The sequence below is a fragment of the Cherax quadricarinatus genome, chromosome 83 (genome assembly GCF_038502225.1).
Source record: "Cherax quadricarinatus isolate ZL_2023a chromosome 83, ASM3850222v1, whole genome shotgun sequence".
NCBI classification, from domain to species: domain Eukaryota; kingdom Metazoa; phylum Arthropoda; class Malacostraca; order Decapoda; family Parastacidae; genus Cherax; species Cherax quadricarinatus.
In genome coordinates, this window is record NC_091374.1 from 18,014,508 (window position 1) to 18,032,781 (window position 18,274).

The window sequence follows — 18,274 nt, forward strand, 5'->3', positions numbered from 1 at the left end:
AGAAATAGAAATACAAATAGCTAGAGCTTCATTTAAGGAGGGTATTAATAGAGTATTCAAGAGGTTGCTAGTAGAATTACAGTAAATCAACCACTCAAATCATTATGAAGCTCTGTGTAGTCTGCAGTCAATCAAACAAATGGGCTTCCACATGGATAAATTGTCATTTTTGTGGAAATTGGTGTCACGCCCCTTGTGCAGATATCCAAGAACTAGCTACAAGCAGTATTAAAACAGGGAAGTGTTTTTGGGTATGCCCAAATGATGAAAATCTGTGGACTAAAATCACAAGGGTATTAAAAGAGGATAACATCAAAGCTGCTTTCATAGACAACCTGGAAGCTTTCTACAACAGATGGGAACATAAAAACTCTGGGCTGAATGGTACTGCCCTTGATACGGGCCATGTAGTCAGAAACTGTAAGGCTGCAGGTGATGTCCTGGTAGTCAGTAAATGTGGGGCTGATAGTGCTGTCCTGGGAGACAGTAATGGTGAAGCTGGAGGTGCTGTCCTTGGAGACAGTAATGGTGAAGCTGGAGGTGCTGTCCTGGGAGACAGTAATGGTGAAGCTGGAGGTGCTGTCCTGGGAGACAGTAATGGTGAAGCTGGAGATTTTGTCCAGGTAGTCGGGAATTATACACAGGAAGGAATACATATAAATGACCTCATAGGTGACAGGAGCCGTAGTGGGGAAACAAGTGTAGTCAAAGATAAGATAAAACCAATATTGAAAACTAGAAATACCACAGGAAATAGCAAACAAGAGGACTCCACTAGCTATAGTGAGGATATATTACCAGAAACAACTGGTGGGAGCTCCATTGTTGGTGCTAGGGAGGATAGGAATAAGACAGGGAAACATGCACCAACAGGGAATACAGTCACAAAAACCCAAGGCAAACAGAAACCAAGCCTGTGCACATACTATGCACTTGGTATCTGCAGACATGGGAAATCTGGAAAAACAGACGGGACGTGCAACTATGACCACCCTAGAAAATGCCATGCCCATATGACAACAGGAAAATGCAAACTCCCTTCCTGTAAGCTTTTTCACCCTGAAATGTGTACCTCTTCAGTACAGGAAAGACTGTGCTATAACTTAAATTGCCAGACACACCATCTAAAGGGTACAAAAAGATACAAAACATCCAGGCCATGGGAAAACCTGGGTAGCCACAGCCACTCAAGAGGGAGAGGTTTTTTAGTGCCAGGAAGGAAAAAAAACTGGCAGGAAATGGCAGAAATCGTACACCAAATCCAGTCATTCCTGGAGTGGAACCACAGTCGATGGCCTCCACTCCAAACCAACAGATACAGATACTAATGCCGGAAAAAAAATCACCCCCCAGTACCAACAATACCACCAGTCCGATAACATTCTTCTTTGCAAATATACAGGGTCTAAAGCCAGCAACAAACAACAAAATACCTTTCATCCGTGGACTGCATGCAGAGGCAAAGGCAATGTTCGCGGCTTTCACTGAGACCCACATAAAGGATCACTTGGACAACAAAATATGGATCCCAGGTTACAACCTATACAGATGTGACAGAGTGAACAGGCAAAAGGGGAGGGGGTTGGCCTGTACATTGCAGAGTCACTTGTTTGCACAGAACTGCTAAATGCCTCAAATGATGTAGTGGAAGTTTTAGCAGTAAAGGTCGAGAACCAAAACCTAGTCATTGTGGTAGTCTACAAGCCTCCGGATGCAACATCCCAGCAATTCCAGGAACAGCTGTTAAAAATTGACCACTGTCTGGAAAATCTTCCAGCTCCTGCACCCAACATCTTGCTCCTGGGGTATTTCAACTTAAGGCACCTAAAATGGAGGAATATAGCAAATAATATTGTTGCAGTAATAACACCAGGAGGCAGCTCTGATGAAAACTCACACTCACACGAGCTTTTAAATCTCTGCACAAAATTCAATTTAAACCAGCAAATAATAGAGCCTACTAGACTGGAGAATACACTTCACCTCATCTTCACTAACAATGATGATCTGATAAGAAATGTCACCATATCAAAAACAATATACTCAGATCACAACATAATTGAGGTTCAGACATGTATGCGTGGAGCCCCAGACAGACATAATGAGACTAGTCACGAGGGAGCATTCACCAAATTCAACTTCAATAACAAAAACATAAAGTGGGACCAAGTAAACCAAGTCCTAACCGATATAAGCTGGGAAGATATACTAAGCAACACAGACCCCAACGTATGCCTAGAACAGATTAACTTGGTGGCACTCGATGTATGCACAAGGCTTATTCCTCTAAGAAAAAGGAGGAGTAGATGTAAAATAGAAAGAGACAGGCGCTCCCTTTACAGGCGACGGAAAAGAATAACAGAGCTGCTAAAACAGGTCAATATTTCTGAAATGCGTAGGGAGACACTGGTCAGAGAAATAGCAAGCATCGAACTCAAGTTAAAGGAATCTTATAGGAGTCAGGAATCGCGGGAAGAACTAAAAGCCATAAATGAAATCGAAAGAAACCCAAAGTATTTCTTCTCCTATGCCAAATCAAAGTCGAGAACAACATCCAGTATTGGGCCCCTACTTAAACAAGATGGGTCCTACACAGATGACAGCAAGGAAATGAGTGAGCTACTCAAGTCCCAATATGACTCAGTTTTTAGCAAGCCGCTAACCAGACTGAGAGTCGAAGATCAAAATGAATTTTTTATGAGAGAGCCACAAAATTTGGTTAACACAAGCCTATCCGATGTTATCCTGACGCCAAATGACTTCGAACAGGCGATAAATGACATGCCCATGCACTCTGCCCGAGGGCCAGACTCATGGAACTCCGTGTTCATGAAGAACTGCAAGAAGCCCCTATCATGAGCCTTTTCCATCCTATGGAGAGGGAGCATGGACACGGGGGTCGTCCCATAGTTACTAAAAACAACAGACATAGCCCCACTCCACAAAGGGGGCAGTAAAGCAACAGCAAAGAACTACAGACCGATAGCACTAACATCCCATATCATAAAAATCTTTGAAAGGGTCCTAAGAAGCAAGATCACCACCCATCTAGAAACCCATCAGTTACAAAACCCAGGGCAACATGGGTTTAGAACAGGTCGCTCCTGTCTGTCTCAACTATTGGATCACTAGGACAAGGTCCTAAATGCACTAGAAGATAAAAAGAATACAGATGTAATATATACAGACTTTGCAAAAGCCTTCGACAAGTGTGACCATGGCATAATAGCGCACAAAATGCGTGCTAAAGGAATAACAGGAAAAGTCGGTCGATGGATCTATAATTTCCTCACTAACAGAACACAGAGAGTAGTCGTCAACAGAGTAAAGCCCGAGGCAGCTACGGTGAAAAGCTCTGTTCCACAAGGCACAGTACTCGCTCCCATCTTGTTCCTCATCCTCATATCCGACATAGACAAGGATGTCAGCCACAGCACCGTGTCTTCCTTTGCAGATGACACCCGAATCTGCATGACAGTGTCTTCCATTGCAGACACTGCAAGGCTCCAGGCGGACATCAACCGAATCTTTCAGTGGGCTGCAGAAAACAATATGAAGTTCAACGATGAGAAATTTCAAATACTCAGATATGGTAAACACGAGGAAATTAAATCTTCATCAGAGTACAAAACAAATTCTGGCCACAAAATAGAACGAAACACCAACGTCAAAGACCTGGGAGTGATCATGTCGGAGGATCTCACCTTCAAGGACCATAACATTGTATCAATCGCATCTGCTAGAAAAATGACAGAATGGATAGTGAGAACCTTCAAAACTAGGGAGGTCAAGCCCATGATGACACTCTTCAGGTCACTTGTTCTATCTAGGCTGGAATATTGCTGCACACCCTTTCATAGCGTGTCAGCGTGCCTCGTTGTGCTCCCGGTTTTTCTGGTGTTTTCACGGTCGCTCTTACGTGCTAGAACTTTAATTTGTGTCATCAATCCTATACGATACATCCCTCTAGCGCCTGGAACCAATCTTGGGCGGAAAACATTATATACTGAGTAAAAAAAGGAGAATTAGTGTGCACTTCCTAGCAGAGTTTACTGCCAGAGGGGAATCATAGGCCTGTCCCGTGTGGAAAAATAATAATATTGAACTTTGTGTCAGAGGAAAGAAAGTCTCCCTGAAAGCATTGAGTATACATAGTGTATAGTGTATACTACAGTGGCTCCCTAGTATATTGATGATAAAGGCTAAAGTGTCATTTGAAAACAGGTGAATTTGTAAATGAAGTGATAAGCCTATAGAGGAAGGTGCCAGAAGTCGCCAGAAACTTACCACAGGTCAGCTGTTTTTAATAATCTTCCTGGCCTGCTAGTGTACTCGCATATAATCTAGTGATACCAGTGAATAGCAGAATACAGTGTTGTAGTAGCAACTAACCAGTATTATAATGGTACTTAGTGAAGTGGAGTGACTTTCATTAGTTTCTTTTTCTTGAAATACCAGACGTTACTGTGAATTTCATATAACCTGTAGTTACCAGCGGTCGCAATATACACAACGAGAAGCAATTATTACTACAGAAAAAGCGCCCTTCCTCCAAAATTTGCACCAGTCAACTATAGTGATAATATAGCATTTATTGTGGTGGAGACGGAAAAAAAAAATAGAGAAGCTAGATACAGCGATTGATAAACAAAGGTGGAGGCTCGACCGTTCGTCATTGTAGGAGCTGCCAGCAGTCACCGGCTCTTCAACACGCAAGTTATACTTTTGTATCAATCAAATCACATATTACTCGGGTAGATAATTTCCAGTAGATCCTTCATGTGTTAGCTCAAATCACCGACCAGTATGGTTTAAATAAGTGACCCACTGATCAGATCAGATAGACTGGTCCGAACCCTTGACTGGTCCGAACCCTTGACTGGTCCGAACCCTTGACTGGTCCGAACCCTGGACTGGTTTCAAACGGTTTCGTTGAGCACCACCTAGCAGGTTATTAATAGAATATTCAAGAGGTTGCTAGTAGAATTGCAGTAAATAAACCATTCAAATCATTATGAAGCTGTGTGTAGTCTGTGGTCAGTCAAACAAACGGGCTTCCACATGCATAAATTGTCATTTCTGTGGAAATTGGTGTCACGCCCCTTGTGCAGATATCCAAGAACTAGCTACAAGCAGTATTAAAACAGGGAAGTGTTTTTGGGTATGCCCAAATGAGATAAATCTGTGGACTAAAATCACAAGGGTATTAAAAGAGGTCAACATCAAAGCTGCTTTCATAGAAAACCTGGAAGCTTTCTACAACAGATGGGAACATAAAAAGTCCGGGCTGAATGGTACTTCCCTTGATACTGGCCATGTAGTCAGAAACTGTAAGGCTGGAGATGATGTCCTGGTAGTCAGTAAATGGGGGGCTGATAGTGCTGTCCTGGGAGACAGTAATGGGGAAGCTGGAGGTGCTGTCCTGGGAGACAGTAATGGTGAAGCTGGAGGTGCTGTCCTGGGAGACAGTAATGGTGAAGCTGGAGATGCTGTCCTGGGAGACAGTAATGGGGAAGCTGGAGATGCTGTCCTGGGAGACAGTAATGGTGAAGCTGGAGATTTTGTCCAGGTAGTCGGGAATTATACGCAGGAAGGAATACATATGAATGACCGCATAGGGGACAGGAGCCATAGTAGGGAAACAAGTGTAGTCAAAGATAAGATAAAACCAATATTGCAAACTAGAAATACCGCAGGAAATAGCAAACAAGAGGACTCCACTAGCAATAGTGAGGATATATTACCAAAAACAAATGGTGGGAGCTCCATTGTTGGTGCTAGGGAGGATAGAAGTAAGACAGGGAAACATGCACCAACAGGGAATACAGTCACAGAAACCCAAGGCAAACGGAAACCAAGCCTGTGCACATACTATGCACTCGGTATCTGCTGGCATGGGAAATCTGGAAAAACCGATGGGACGTGCAACTATGACCACCCTAGGAAATGCCATGCCCATATGACAACAGGAAAATGCAAACTCCCTTCCTGTAAGCTTTTTCACCCTGAACTGTGTACCTCTTCAGTACAGGAAAGACTGTGCTATAACTTAAATTGCCAGGCATACCATCTAAAGGGGACAAAAAGATACAAAACATCCAGGCCATGGGAAAACCTGGGTAGCCACAGCCACTCAAGAGGGAGAGGTTTTTTAGTGCCAGGAAGGAAAAAAAACTGGCAGGAAATGGCAGAAATCGTACACCAAATCCAGTCATTCCTGGAGTGGAACCACAGTCGATGGCCTCCACTCCAAACCAAGAGATACAGATACTAATGCCGGAAAAAAAATCCCCCCCCAGTACCAACAATACCACCAGTCCGATAACATTCTTCTTTGCAAATATACAGGGTCTAAAGCCAGCAACAAACAACAAAATACCTTTCATCCGTGGACTGCTTGCAGAGGCAAAGGCAATGTTCGCGGCTTTCACTGAGACCCACATAAAGGATCACTTGGACAACGAAATATGGATCCCAGGTTACAACCTATACAGATGTGACAGAGTGAACAGGCAAAAGGGGGGGGTTGGCCTGTACATTGCAGAGTCACTTGTTTGCACAGAACTGCTAAATGCCTCAAATGATGTAGTGGAAGTTTTAGCAGTAAAGGTCGAGAACCAAAACCTAGTCATTGTGATAGTCTACAAGCCTCCGGATGCAACATCCCAGCAATTCCAGGAACAGCTGTTAAAAATTGACCACTGTCTGGAAAACCTTCCAGCTCCTGCACCCAACATCTTGCTCCTGGGGGATTTCAACTTAAGGCACCTAAAATGGAGGAATATAGCAAATAATATTGTTGCAGTAATAACACCAGGAGGCAGCTCTGATGAAAACTCACACTCACGCGAGCTTTTAAATCTCTGCACAAAATTCAATTTAAACCAGCAAATAATAGAGCCTACTAGACTGGAGAATACACTAGACCTCATCTTCACTAACAATGATGATCTGATAAGAAATATCACCATATCAAAAACAATATACTCAGATCACAACATAATTGAGGTTCAGTCATGTATGCGCGGAGCCCCAGACCGACATAATGAGATTAGTCACGAGGGAGCATTCACCAAATTCAACTTCAATAACAAAAACATAAAGTGGGACCAAGTAAACCAAGTCCTAACCGATATAAGCTGGGAAGATATACTAAGCAACACAGACCCCAACTTATGCCTAGAACAGATTAACTCGGTAGCACTCGATGTATGCACAAGGCTTATTCCTCTAAGAAAAAGGAGGAGTAGATGTAAAACAGAAAGAGACAGGCGCTCCCTTTACAGGCGACGGAAAAGAATAACAGAGCGGCTAAAAGAGGTCAATATATCTGAAATGCGTAGGGAGACACTGGTCAGAGAAATAGCAAGCATCGAACTTAAGCTAAAAGAATCCTTTAGGAGTCAGGAATCGCGGGAAGAACTAAAAGCCATAAATGAAATCGAAAGAAACCCAAAGTATTTCTTCTCCTATGCCAAATCAAAATCGAGAACAACGTCCAGTATTGGGCCCCTACTTAAACAAGATGGGTCCTACACAGATGACAACAAGGAAATGAGTGAGCTACTCAAGTCCCAATATGACTCAGTTTTTAGCAAGCCGCTAACCAGACTGAGAGTCGAAGATCAAAATGAATTTTTTATGAGAGAGCCACAAAATTTGATTAACACAAGCCTATCCGATGTTATCCTGACGCCAAATGACTTCGAACAGGCGATAAATGACATGCCCATGCACTCTGCCCCAGGGCCAGACTCATGGAACTCTGTGTTCATCAAGAATGCAAGAAGCCCCTATCACGAGCCTTTTCCATCCTATGGAGAGGGAGCATGGACACGGGGGTCGTCCCACAGTTACTAAAAACAACAGACATAGCCCCACTCCACAAAGGGGGCAGTAAAGCAACAGCAAAGAACTACAGACCAATAGCACTAACATCCCATATCATAAAAATCTTTGAAAGGGTCCTAAGAAGCAAGATCACCACGCATCTAGAAACCCATCAGTTACACAACCCAGGGCAACATGGGTTTAGAACAGGTCGCTCCTGTCTGTCTCAACTATTGGACCACTACGACAAGGTCCTAAATGCACTAGAAGACAAAAAGAATGCAGATGTAATATATACAGACTTTGCAAAAGCCTTCGACAAGTGTGACCATGGCGTAATAGCGCACAAAATGCGTGCTAAAGGAATAACAGGAAAAGTCGGTCGATGGAGCTATAATTTCCTCACTAACAGAACACAGAGAGTAGTCGTCAACAGAGTAAAGTCCGAGGCAGCTACGGTGAAAAGCTCTGTTCCACAAGGCACAGTACTCGCTCCCATCTTGTTCCTCATCCTTATATCCAACATAGACAAGGATGTCAGCCACAGCACCGTGTCTTCCTTTGCAGATGACACCCGAATCTGCATGACAGTGTCTTCCATTGCAGACACTGCAAAGCTCCAGGCAGACATCAACCAAATCTTTCAGTGGGCTGCAGAAAACAATATGAAGTTCAACGATGAGAAATTTCAATTACTCAGATATGGTAAACATGAGGAAATTAAATCTTCATCAGAGTACAAAACAAATTCTGGCAACAAAATAGAGCGAAACACCAACGTCAAAGACCTGGGAGTGATCATGTCGGAGGATCTCACCTTCAAGGACCATAACATTGTATCAATCGCATCTGCTAGAAAAATGACAGGATGGATAATGAGAACCTTCAAAACTAGGGAGGCCAAGCCCATGATGACACTCTTCAGGTCACTTGTTCTATCTAGGCTGGAATATTGCTGCACACTAACAGCACCTTTCAAGGCAGGTGAAATTGCCGACCTAGAAAATGTACAGAGAACTTTCACAGCGCGCATAACGGAGATAAAACACCTCAATTATTGGGAGCGCTTGAGGTTCCTAAACCTGTATTCCCTGGAACGCAGGAGGGAGAGATACATGATTATATACACCTGGAAAATCCTAGAGGGACTAGTACCGAACTTGCACACGAAAATCACCCACTACGAAAGCAAAAGACTTGGCAGACGATGCACCATCCCCCCAATGAAAAGCAGGGGTGTCACTAGCACGTTAAGAGACCATACAATAAGTGTCAGGGGCCCGAGACTGTTCAACTGCCTCCCAGCACACATAAGGGGGATTACCAACAGACCCCTGGCAGTCTTCAAGCTGGCACTGGACAAGCACCTAAAGTGAGTTCCGGATCAGCCGGGCTGTGGCTCGTATGTTGGTTTGCGTGCAGCCAGCAGCAACAGCCTGGTTGATCAGGCTCTGATCCACCAGGAGGCCTGGTCTCAGACCGGGCCGCGGGGGCGTTGACCCCCGGAACTCTCTCCAGGTAAACTCCAGGCACCTTTCAAGGCAGGTGAAATTGCTGACCTAGAAAATGTACAGAGAACCTTCACGGCGCGCATAACGGAGATAAAACACCTCAATTACTGGGAGCGTTTGAGGTTCCTGAACCTGTATTCCCTGGAATGCAGGCGGGAGAGATACATGATTATATACACCTGGAAAATACTAGAGGGACTAGTACCGAACTTGCACACGAAAATCACTCACTACGAAAGCAAAAGACTTGGCAGACGATGCAACATCCCCCCAATGAAAAGCAGGGGTGTCACTAGCACGTTAAGAGACCATACATTAAGTGTCAGGGGCCCGAGACTGTTCAACTGCCTCCCAGCATACGTAAGGGGGATTACCAACAGACCCCTGGCAGTCTTCAAGCTGGCACTGGACAAGCACCTAAAGTCGGTTTCTGACCAGCCGGGCTGTGGCTCGTACGTTGGTTTGCGTGCAGCCAGCAGCAACAGCCTGGTTGATCAGGCTCTGATCCACCAGGAGGCCTGGTCACAGACCGGGCCGCGGGGGCGTTGACCCCCGGAGCTCTCTCCAGGTAAACTCCAGGTAAGCCTAGGCCTGGTTACTACAACATAAGTCAGTACTTTTAGCCAAGCCTTACCCTGGCCACTACATCAGTCAGTACTTGTAACCAAGCCTAAGCCTGGCCACTACAACATCAGTCAGTACTTGCAACCAAGCCTAAGCCTGGCCACTGCAACATCAGTCAGTACTTGTAACCAAGCCTTACCCTGGCCACTACAACATCAGTCAGTACTTGTAACCAAGCCTAAGCCTGACCACTACAACATCAGTCAGTACTTGTAACCATGCCTAAGCCTGGTCACTACAACATCAGTCAGTACTTGTAACCAAGCCTAAGCCTGGCCACTACAACATCAGTCAGCACTTGTAACCAAGCCTTATCCTGGCCACTACAACATCAGTCAGTACTTGTAACCAAGCCTAAGCCTGGCCACTACAACATCAGTCAATACTTGTAACCATACCTAAGCCTGGCCACTACAACATCAGTCAGTACTTGCAACCAAGCCTAAGCCTGGCCACTACAACATCAGTCAGTACTTGTAACCAAGCCTAAGCCTGGCCACTAAAACATCAGTCAGTACTTGTAACCAAGCCTAAGCCTGGCCACTACAACATCAGTCAGTACTTGTAACCATGCCTAAGCCTGGCCACTACAACATCAGTCAGTACTTGTAACGAAGCCTAAGCCTGGCCACTACAACATCAGTCAGTACTTGTAACCAAGCCTAAGCCTGGCCACTAAAACATCAGTCAGTACTTGTAACCAAGCCTAAGCCTGGCCACTACAACATCAGTCAGTACTTGTAACCAAGCCTAAGCCTGGCCACTACAACATCAGTCAGTACTTGTGACCAAGCCTAAGCCTGGCCACTAAAACATCAGTCAGTACTTGTGACCAAGCCTAAGCCTGGCCACTACAACATCAGTCAGTACTTGTAACCAAGCCTAAGTCTGGCCACTACAACATCAGTCAGTACTTGTAACCAAGCCTAAGTCTGGCCACTACAACATCAGTCAGTACTTGTGACCAAGCCTAAGCCTGGCCACTACAACATCAGTCAGTGTTCACATTGCAAGGTGCTCCATAAACATACTTGTCTATGTTCATGTTATCATAGTGGGTTATACATCTACTCAGGCTTCTAACTGCATTCCTATATCAATTATTTTCATTATTTATTTTCCTAATATTATTCTTAATGCTAGACACAGATATACCAAAGTTATATTCAACATTTTCCTTCAGGGTGCTCTTCTTGGCTAACATATCAACTTTATCATGAAGTAATCCAGTGTGTGTGATGGGATCCATAGCAATTGTACATTAATTCCCTTTTCCCGGATTTTTGAGTATCTATACCTGACTTATCCAATGAGCATGTTGTTGGAGTCATTATATGAGTCAAGAGCCTTAAGTAATGATGATAGTTCAGTGTCAATAACAGTAACAGTGGTAGTAACAGCAATAGTAGTAGTAACAGTAGTAGAAATATTAGTTTAAAGTTAGCGGGTGACGGGGAACGCCCCTGGGGCTGCCTCTGCCATCTAGCGGCCGCTGTTACAAGCTGCAAAAGTAAATAGTCAATATGTGTGGGGCATCGAAGGTGTAGAGCAAAGATGTGTTGTGGAAGCCCCAGCAGCTGCCCCTCCTGCTGATCACTGCCCCCACCTCACTACTCATGGACTCCACAATATGTGGACACCCACCAAGAACCAGAAATACGGCGTGGGTGAGTGAGACTCAGGGTTGACCACTGCTGCTGCTGCTGCTGCTGCTGCATCACAATCATTCCCCTTCGGATGCCTGGCCTGTCTATGCGATCTTTTGACTTCCTCACACTTCTTGGCTTTCTCCTAAATCGCGCTTTTGTTTTCCTCGTTATCGACTTCTTTTGGCTGTCTTATGGCCCCGTTCCTGACCCATCTCTTAATGTTCTTCGCTGCTCTTTAACGACGTTGTTGACTGCTTCGTAGTGATGATGTTGGTTGTCTTATACTGACATTATTGGTTGTCTTATACTGACATTGTTGCTTGTCTTATACTGACATTGTTGCTTGTCTTATACTGACATTATTGGTTGTCTTATACTGACATTGTTGCTTGTCTTATACTGACATTGTTGGTTGTCTTATACTGACATTGTTGGTTGTCTTATACTGACATTGTTGGTTGTCTTATACTGACATTGTTGGTTGTCTTATACTGACATTGTTGGTTGTCTTATACTGACATTGTTGGTTGTCTTATACTGACATTGTTGCTTGTCTTATACTGACATTATTGGTTGTCTTATACTGACATTGTTGGTTGTCTTATACTGACATTGTTGGTTGTCTTATACTGACATTGTTGGTTGTCTTGTCTTATACTGACATTGTTGGTTGTCTTATACTGACATTGTTGGTTGTCTTATACTGACATTGTTGCTTGTCTTATACTGACATTGTTGCTTGTCTTATACTGACATTATTGGTTGTCTTATACTGACATTGTTGCTTGTCTTATACTGACATTGTTGCTTGTCTTATACTGACATTGTTGCTTGTCTTATACTGACATTGTTGGTTGTCTTATACTGACATTGTTGGTTGTCTTATACTGACATTGTTGGTTGTCTTATACTGACATTGTTGGTTGTCTTTTACTGACATTGTTGCTTGTCTTATACTGACATTATTGGTTGTCTTATACTGACATTGTTGGTTGTCTTATACTGACATTGTTGGTTGTCTTGTCTTATACTGACATTGTTGGTTGTCTTATACTGACATTGTTGGTTGTCTTATACTGACATTGTTGGTTGTCTTATACTGACATTGTTGGTTGTCTTGTCTTATACTGACATTGTTGGTTGTCTTATATTGACATTGTTGCTTGTCTTATACTGACGTTGTTGGTTGTCTTATACTGACATTGTTGGTTGTCTTATACTGACATTATTGGTTGTCTTATACTGACATTGTTGGTTGTCTTATACTGACATTGTTGGTTGTCTTGTACTGACATTGTTGGTTGTCTTATACTGACATTGTTGGTTGTCTTGTACTGACATTGTTGGTTGTCTTGTACTTACTGACATTGTTGGTTGTCTTGTACTGACATTGTTGGTTGTCTTATACTGACATTGTTGGTTGTCTTATACCGACATTGTTGGATGTCTTGTACTGACATTGTTGGTTGTCTTGTACTGACATTGTTGGTTGTCTTGTCTTATACTGACATTGTTGGTTGCCTTATACTGACATTGTTGGTTGTCTTATACTGACATTGTTTGTTGTCTTATACTGACATTGTTGGTTGTCTTATACCGACATTGTTGGATGTCTTGTACTGACATTGTTGGTTGTCTTGTCTTATACTGACATTGTTGGTTGTCTTGTACTGACATTGTTGGTTGTCTTGTACTGACATTGTTGGTTGTCTTGTACTGACTTTGTAGGTTGTCTTGTCCTGACATTGTTGGTTGTCTTGTACTGACATTGTTGGTTGTCTTGTACTGACATTGTTGGTTGTCTTGTACTGACATTGTTGGTTGTCTTGTACTGACATTGTTGGTTGTCTTATACTGACATTATTGCTTGTCTTGTCTTATACTGACATTGTTGGTTGTCTTGTCTTGTACTTACTGACATTGTTGGATATCTTGTCTTGTACTTACTGACATTGTTGGTTATCTTGTCTTGTACTTACTGACATTGTTGGTTGTCTTGTACTGACATTGTTTGTTGTCTTGTACTGACATTGTTGGTTGTCTTGTACTGACATTGTTGGTTGTCTTGTACTGACATTGTTGGTTGTCTTGTACTGACATTGTTGGTTGCCTTATACTGACTTTGTTGCTTGTCTTGTCTTACACTGACATTGTTGGTTGTCTTGTCTTGTACTTACTGACATTGTTGGTTGTCTTGTCTTGTACTTACTGACATTGTTGGTTGTCTTATGCTGACATTGTTGCTTGTCTTGTCTTGTACTTACTGACATTGTTGGTTGTCTTGTCTTGTACTGATATTGTTGGTTGTCTTATGCTCACATTGTTGATCATCTTATAATGACATTGTTGGTTGTCTTGTCTTATGCTGACATTATTGGTTGTCTTGCACTGACATTGTTGGTTGTCTTGTCTTATGCCGACATTGTTGGTTGTCTTATACAATTAGACCCCCGGCTTTCGTCTTTAATCCGTTCCATAAGGTCGGCTGGAAATCGATTTGTATGAAAACTGAAGTAATATTTCTCATAAGAAATAATGTAAATCCTATCAATCCATTCCAGTCACCGAGATATATTAACAAAACAATTTTTTATAGAGAATGACCATAGTTTTACATACAGAAAACAGTGAGAAATAAATATTAAGCACTAATGAAATGGATTAATGAACATTTAAATCACTTTTACCCTTGTTGGCATATGGAAGACAGCATATGCACTCTCGAAGTCATTTTATTTTCCAGCCTCCCTACATGTCCAAACCATCTCAGTAACCACTTCTCAGCCCTCTGGATAATAGTTTTGGTAATCTCACACCTCCACATCTCCAGACTATGGATTCCCAGCATTATATTCACACCACAAATTGCCCTCAGACATGACATGACATCGTCACTGCCTCCACCCTTCTCATTGTTGCAACATTAACCACCCATGCTTCACATTCACATAAGAGCATTGGTAAAACTATACCCTCATACATTCCCCTCTTTGCTTCCATGGATAAAGCTCTTTGTCTCCACAGACTCCTTAGTGCACCACTCCCCTTTTTCCCCTCATCAATTCTATGATTCGCCTCATCTTTCATAGACCCATCTGTTGACACATTCACTCCCAATATCTGAAAACATTCACCTCCTCCATGCACTCTTCCTCCACTCTGATATCCAGTCTTTTGTTACCTAATTTTTTTTTGTTAGCCTCATCACCTTACTCTCTCCTACATTCACTTTTAATTTCCATCTTTTACATACCCTAACAAACATACCCTACCAAGCTCATCCATCAACCTCTGCAACTTCTCTTCAGAATCTCCTAAAAGCACAGTGTCATCAGCAAAGAGCAACTGTGATAATTCCCACTTTGCATTAGATTCTTTATTTTTTAACCCCACACCTCTTGCCAACACCTGAACATTCACTTCTCTTATAACTCCATTTATAAATACATGTATATTGAATAACCATGGTGACATCACACATGCCTGTCTAAGGCCTACTTTTACTGGGAAATAATCTCCTCTCCTGCATACTCTAACCTGGGCCTCACTATCCTTGTAAAAACTCATCACTGCGTTCAGTAACCTACCTCCTATTCCTTACATTTGCATCATCTACCACATTGCCCTCTCCCACTCCACCATATCATAGGCCTTTTCCAAATTCATAAATGATACAAAAACCTCTTTACCCATATCTAAATATTGTTCACCTATATAGTATTTTACTGTAAACATTTGGTCTACACACCTCTTAACCTTACTAGAGCCTCCTTGTTTATCTGCTATCCCGCTCTCCATCTTATTGTTAATTCTTTCAATAATAACTCTACCATTCACTTTACCAGGTAAACTCAACAGACTTATTCCCCTATAATTTTTACTCTTTGGTCCCCTTTGCCTTTATACAAAGGAACTATGCATTCTCTCTGCTAATCCCTTGGTACCTTACCTTCTTCCATACATTTATTAAATAAAAACACTAACCACCCCAAAACTATATCCCCACTTGTTTTTAACATTTCTATCTTTATCCTATCAATCCTAGCTGCTTTACCCTCTTTTATTCTACCTACTGCCTCACACCCCCACCCCACACTCACAGCTGATTTTTCCTCACTCCTACAAAATGTTATTCCTCCTTGCCCTATTCACAAATTCACAGCTTCCGTGTCTTCATCAGCATTTAAAAATTCCTCAAAATATTCCCTCCATCTTCGTGATACCTCTAACTCTCCATTTAATAATTCTTCTCTCCTGTTTTTTAGCTATCAAATCCATTCGTTCCCTAGGCTTTCTCAACTTATTAATCTTACTCCAAAACTTATTTTCAACAAAATTTTTTGATAACATCTCACCCACTCTCTCTCATTTGCTCTCATTTTACATTCCTTCACCACTGTCTTAACCTCTTTTTTTCTCTCCATTTACTCTTCCCTCCTTGCATCATTTCTGCTTTGTAAAAACCTCTCATATGCTAACTTTTTCTCTTACTACTACTCTCTTTACATCATCATTCCACCAGTCCATCTTCCTTCCTGCACCCACTTTCCTGTAAACACAAACTTATGCTGAACACTCTTAACATTACAGTCTTAAACTTACCCCATACAACTTCTATCCCATTGCCTATACTCTCACTACCCAGCTCACCTCCAATAGTTGTTTATATCTTATCCTAACTGCCTCCTCTTTAGTTTATAAACTTTCACCTCTCTCTTACTTGCTGCTTCCATTTTTCTTGTATCCCATGTACCTTTTACTCTCACTGTAGCTACCACTAAAATGTGATCTGATATATCTGTGGCCCCCTCTATAAATATGTACATCCTGAAATCTACCCAACAGTCTTTTATCTACCAATATGTAGTCCAACAAACTACTGTTATTACTCCCAATATCATATCTTGTATACTTAATTATCCTCTTACTTAAAATATGTATTACCTATAACCAAACCCCTTTCTATACAAAGTTCAATCAAAAGACCCCCATTATCATTTACACCTGGCACCCAAACTTACCTACCACATCCTCTCTAAATGCTTCTCCTACTTTAGCATTTAGGTCCCCTACCACAATTATTCTCTCACTTGGTTCAAAAGTTCCTTCACATTCACTTAACATCTCCCAAAATTTCTCTCTCTCCTTTACATTCCTCTCTTCTCCACGTACATACACACTTATTATGACCCACTTTTTGCATCCAACCTTTATTTTAATTCTCATAATCCTTGAATTTATACATTTATATTCCCTCTTCTCTTTCCATAACTGATCCTTCAACATTATTGCTGCCCTTTCCTTAGCTCTAACTCTTAGATATTCCTGACTTAATTCCATTCCTTCAACTTTGTTTTGTTTGTTGCTAAGACATCCAACTTCTTTTCATTCATAACATTTACAATGATTTCTTTCTTACCATCCGTACTACATCCATGCACATTCAAACGTCTCAGTTTTATAAAGATTTTCTTTTTTCTCATTTTTAGTAATTTATACAGGAAAAGGGGTTAGTAGCCCATTGCTCCTGGCATTTTAGTCGCCTCCTACAACACGCATGGCTTACAGAGGAAAGATTCTTTTCCACTTCCCCATGGAGAATAAGTGAAATAAAGAAGAACAAGAACTAATAAGAAAAACCTAGATATGTATGTGTATGTAAACACATGTATGTGCATACCTGTGTAGTGTGACCTAAGTGTAAGTAGAAGTAGCAAGGTATACATGTACCTGTTATCCAGCATATTCATGAGACAGAAAAAGGACACCAACAATCCTTCTATCATGTAAAATAGTTACAGGTTTCTGTTTCACATTCGGCAGGACGGTAGTACCTCCCAGGGTGGTTGCTGTCTACCAACCTATTTTCTATATACCTAAAAGAAACCTTTCGGGTTAGTCTTTGAATCCCTTGTGACTTAACCTCATAATCTCTTTTTGCTTTTCTTATTCCCTTTTTTCTCTCTCTGGTTGAATATATTGATTTAACTACCCATCCCTTCTTTTGATTTGCCCATACATGCCTCTCTTTTGACCAATGAGATGTTTTAATTTATTGTGTATCCATTTATTCATCTTACATATTGAGTGTGGTTCAATCCCTGGCATGGATGAGGAAAAAAAAGGGCATGTTTCTTTACACCTGCTGCCCCTGTTCACCTAGCAGTAAGTAGGTACCTGAGTTTTTGTCGACTCTTGTGGGTCACAACCTGGGGGTGGTAATATATCTTAGATAAGGCTGGGCTTTGAAAGGAGCTGAAGTAGGATAACAGCTCTTAGCCTGTAAAAATGATTATAAAAAAAAAAAAGAAAAATGGTATTATTTTCCTTGCATCACTGATACTGGTTTCCTGGTAACAATGGCGTTGGAATCCTGACTTCCTGAAAACGGTAATCTTATTTTTTTTAAATGATAGTATTGGCTCCCTTGTAATGGTAGGTTTGACTTCCTCACAAAAGTGGTCTTAATTGCAAATAAATATTGTCTTATTTTCATAGGGTATCAGAGAATATCCTCAAAGCCTGAACTGAATGCTTTTGGCTTAATCTGAGGATTTGTGGCTAAATTGGTAGTAGCCTCAGCTCACACACTGAGGAACTGGGGTTCAGTACCTGAATGAGTGAAAACTTAGGTAATATTTTCTTACACATGCAGCCCTT

General features: G+C 41.9%; 1 protein-coding gene across 4 annotated transcripts in view; it reads left to right on the forward strand.

Annotated features, from left to right (window-relative positions):
* The first annotated feature begins 11,476 nt into the window (after positions 1 to 11,476).
* spg (dedicator of cytokinesis spg) overlaps positions 11,477 to 18,274 on the forward strand; it is a 312,850-nt gene continuing 306,052 nt past the window's right edge. For all 4 annotated transcript variants that reach the window (XM_070102877.1, XM_070102878.1, XM_070102879.1 and 1 more), the window contains exon 1: positions 11,477 to 11,632. In XM_070102877.1, the coding sequence (XP_069958978.1) occupies positions 11,596 to 11,632 (37 nt within the window). In that variant the 5' untranslated portion in view covers positions 11,477 to 11,595. The remainder of the gene's footprint in view (positions 11,633 to 18,274) is intronic.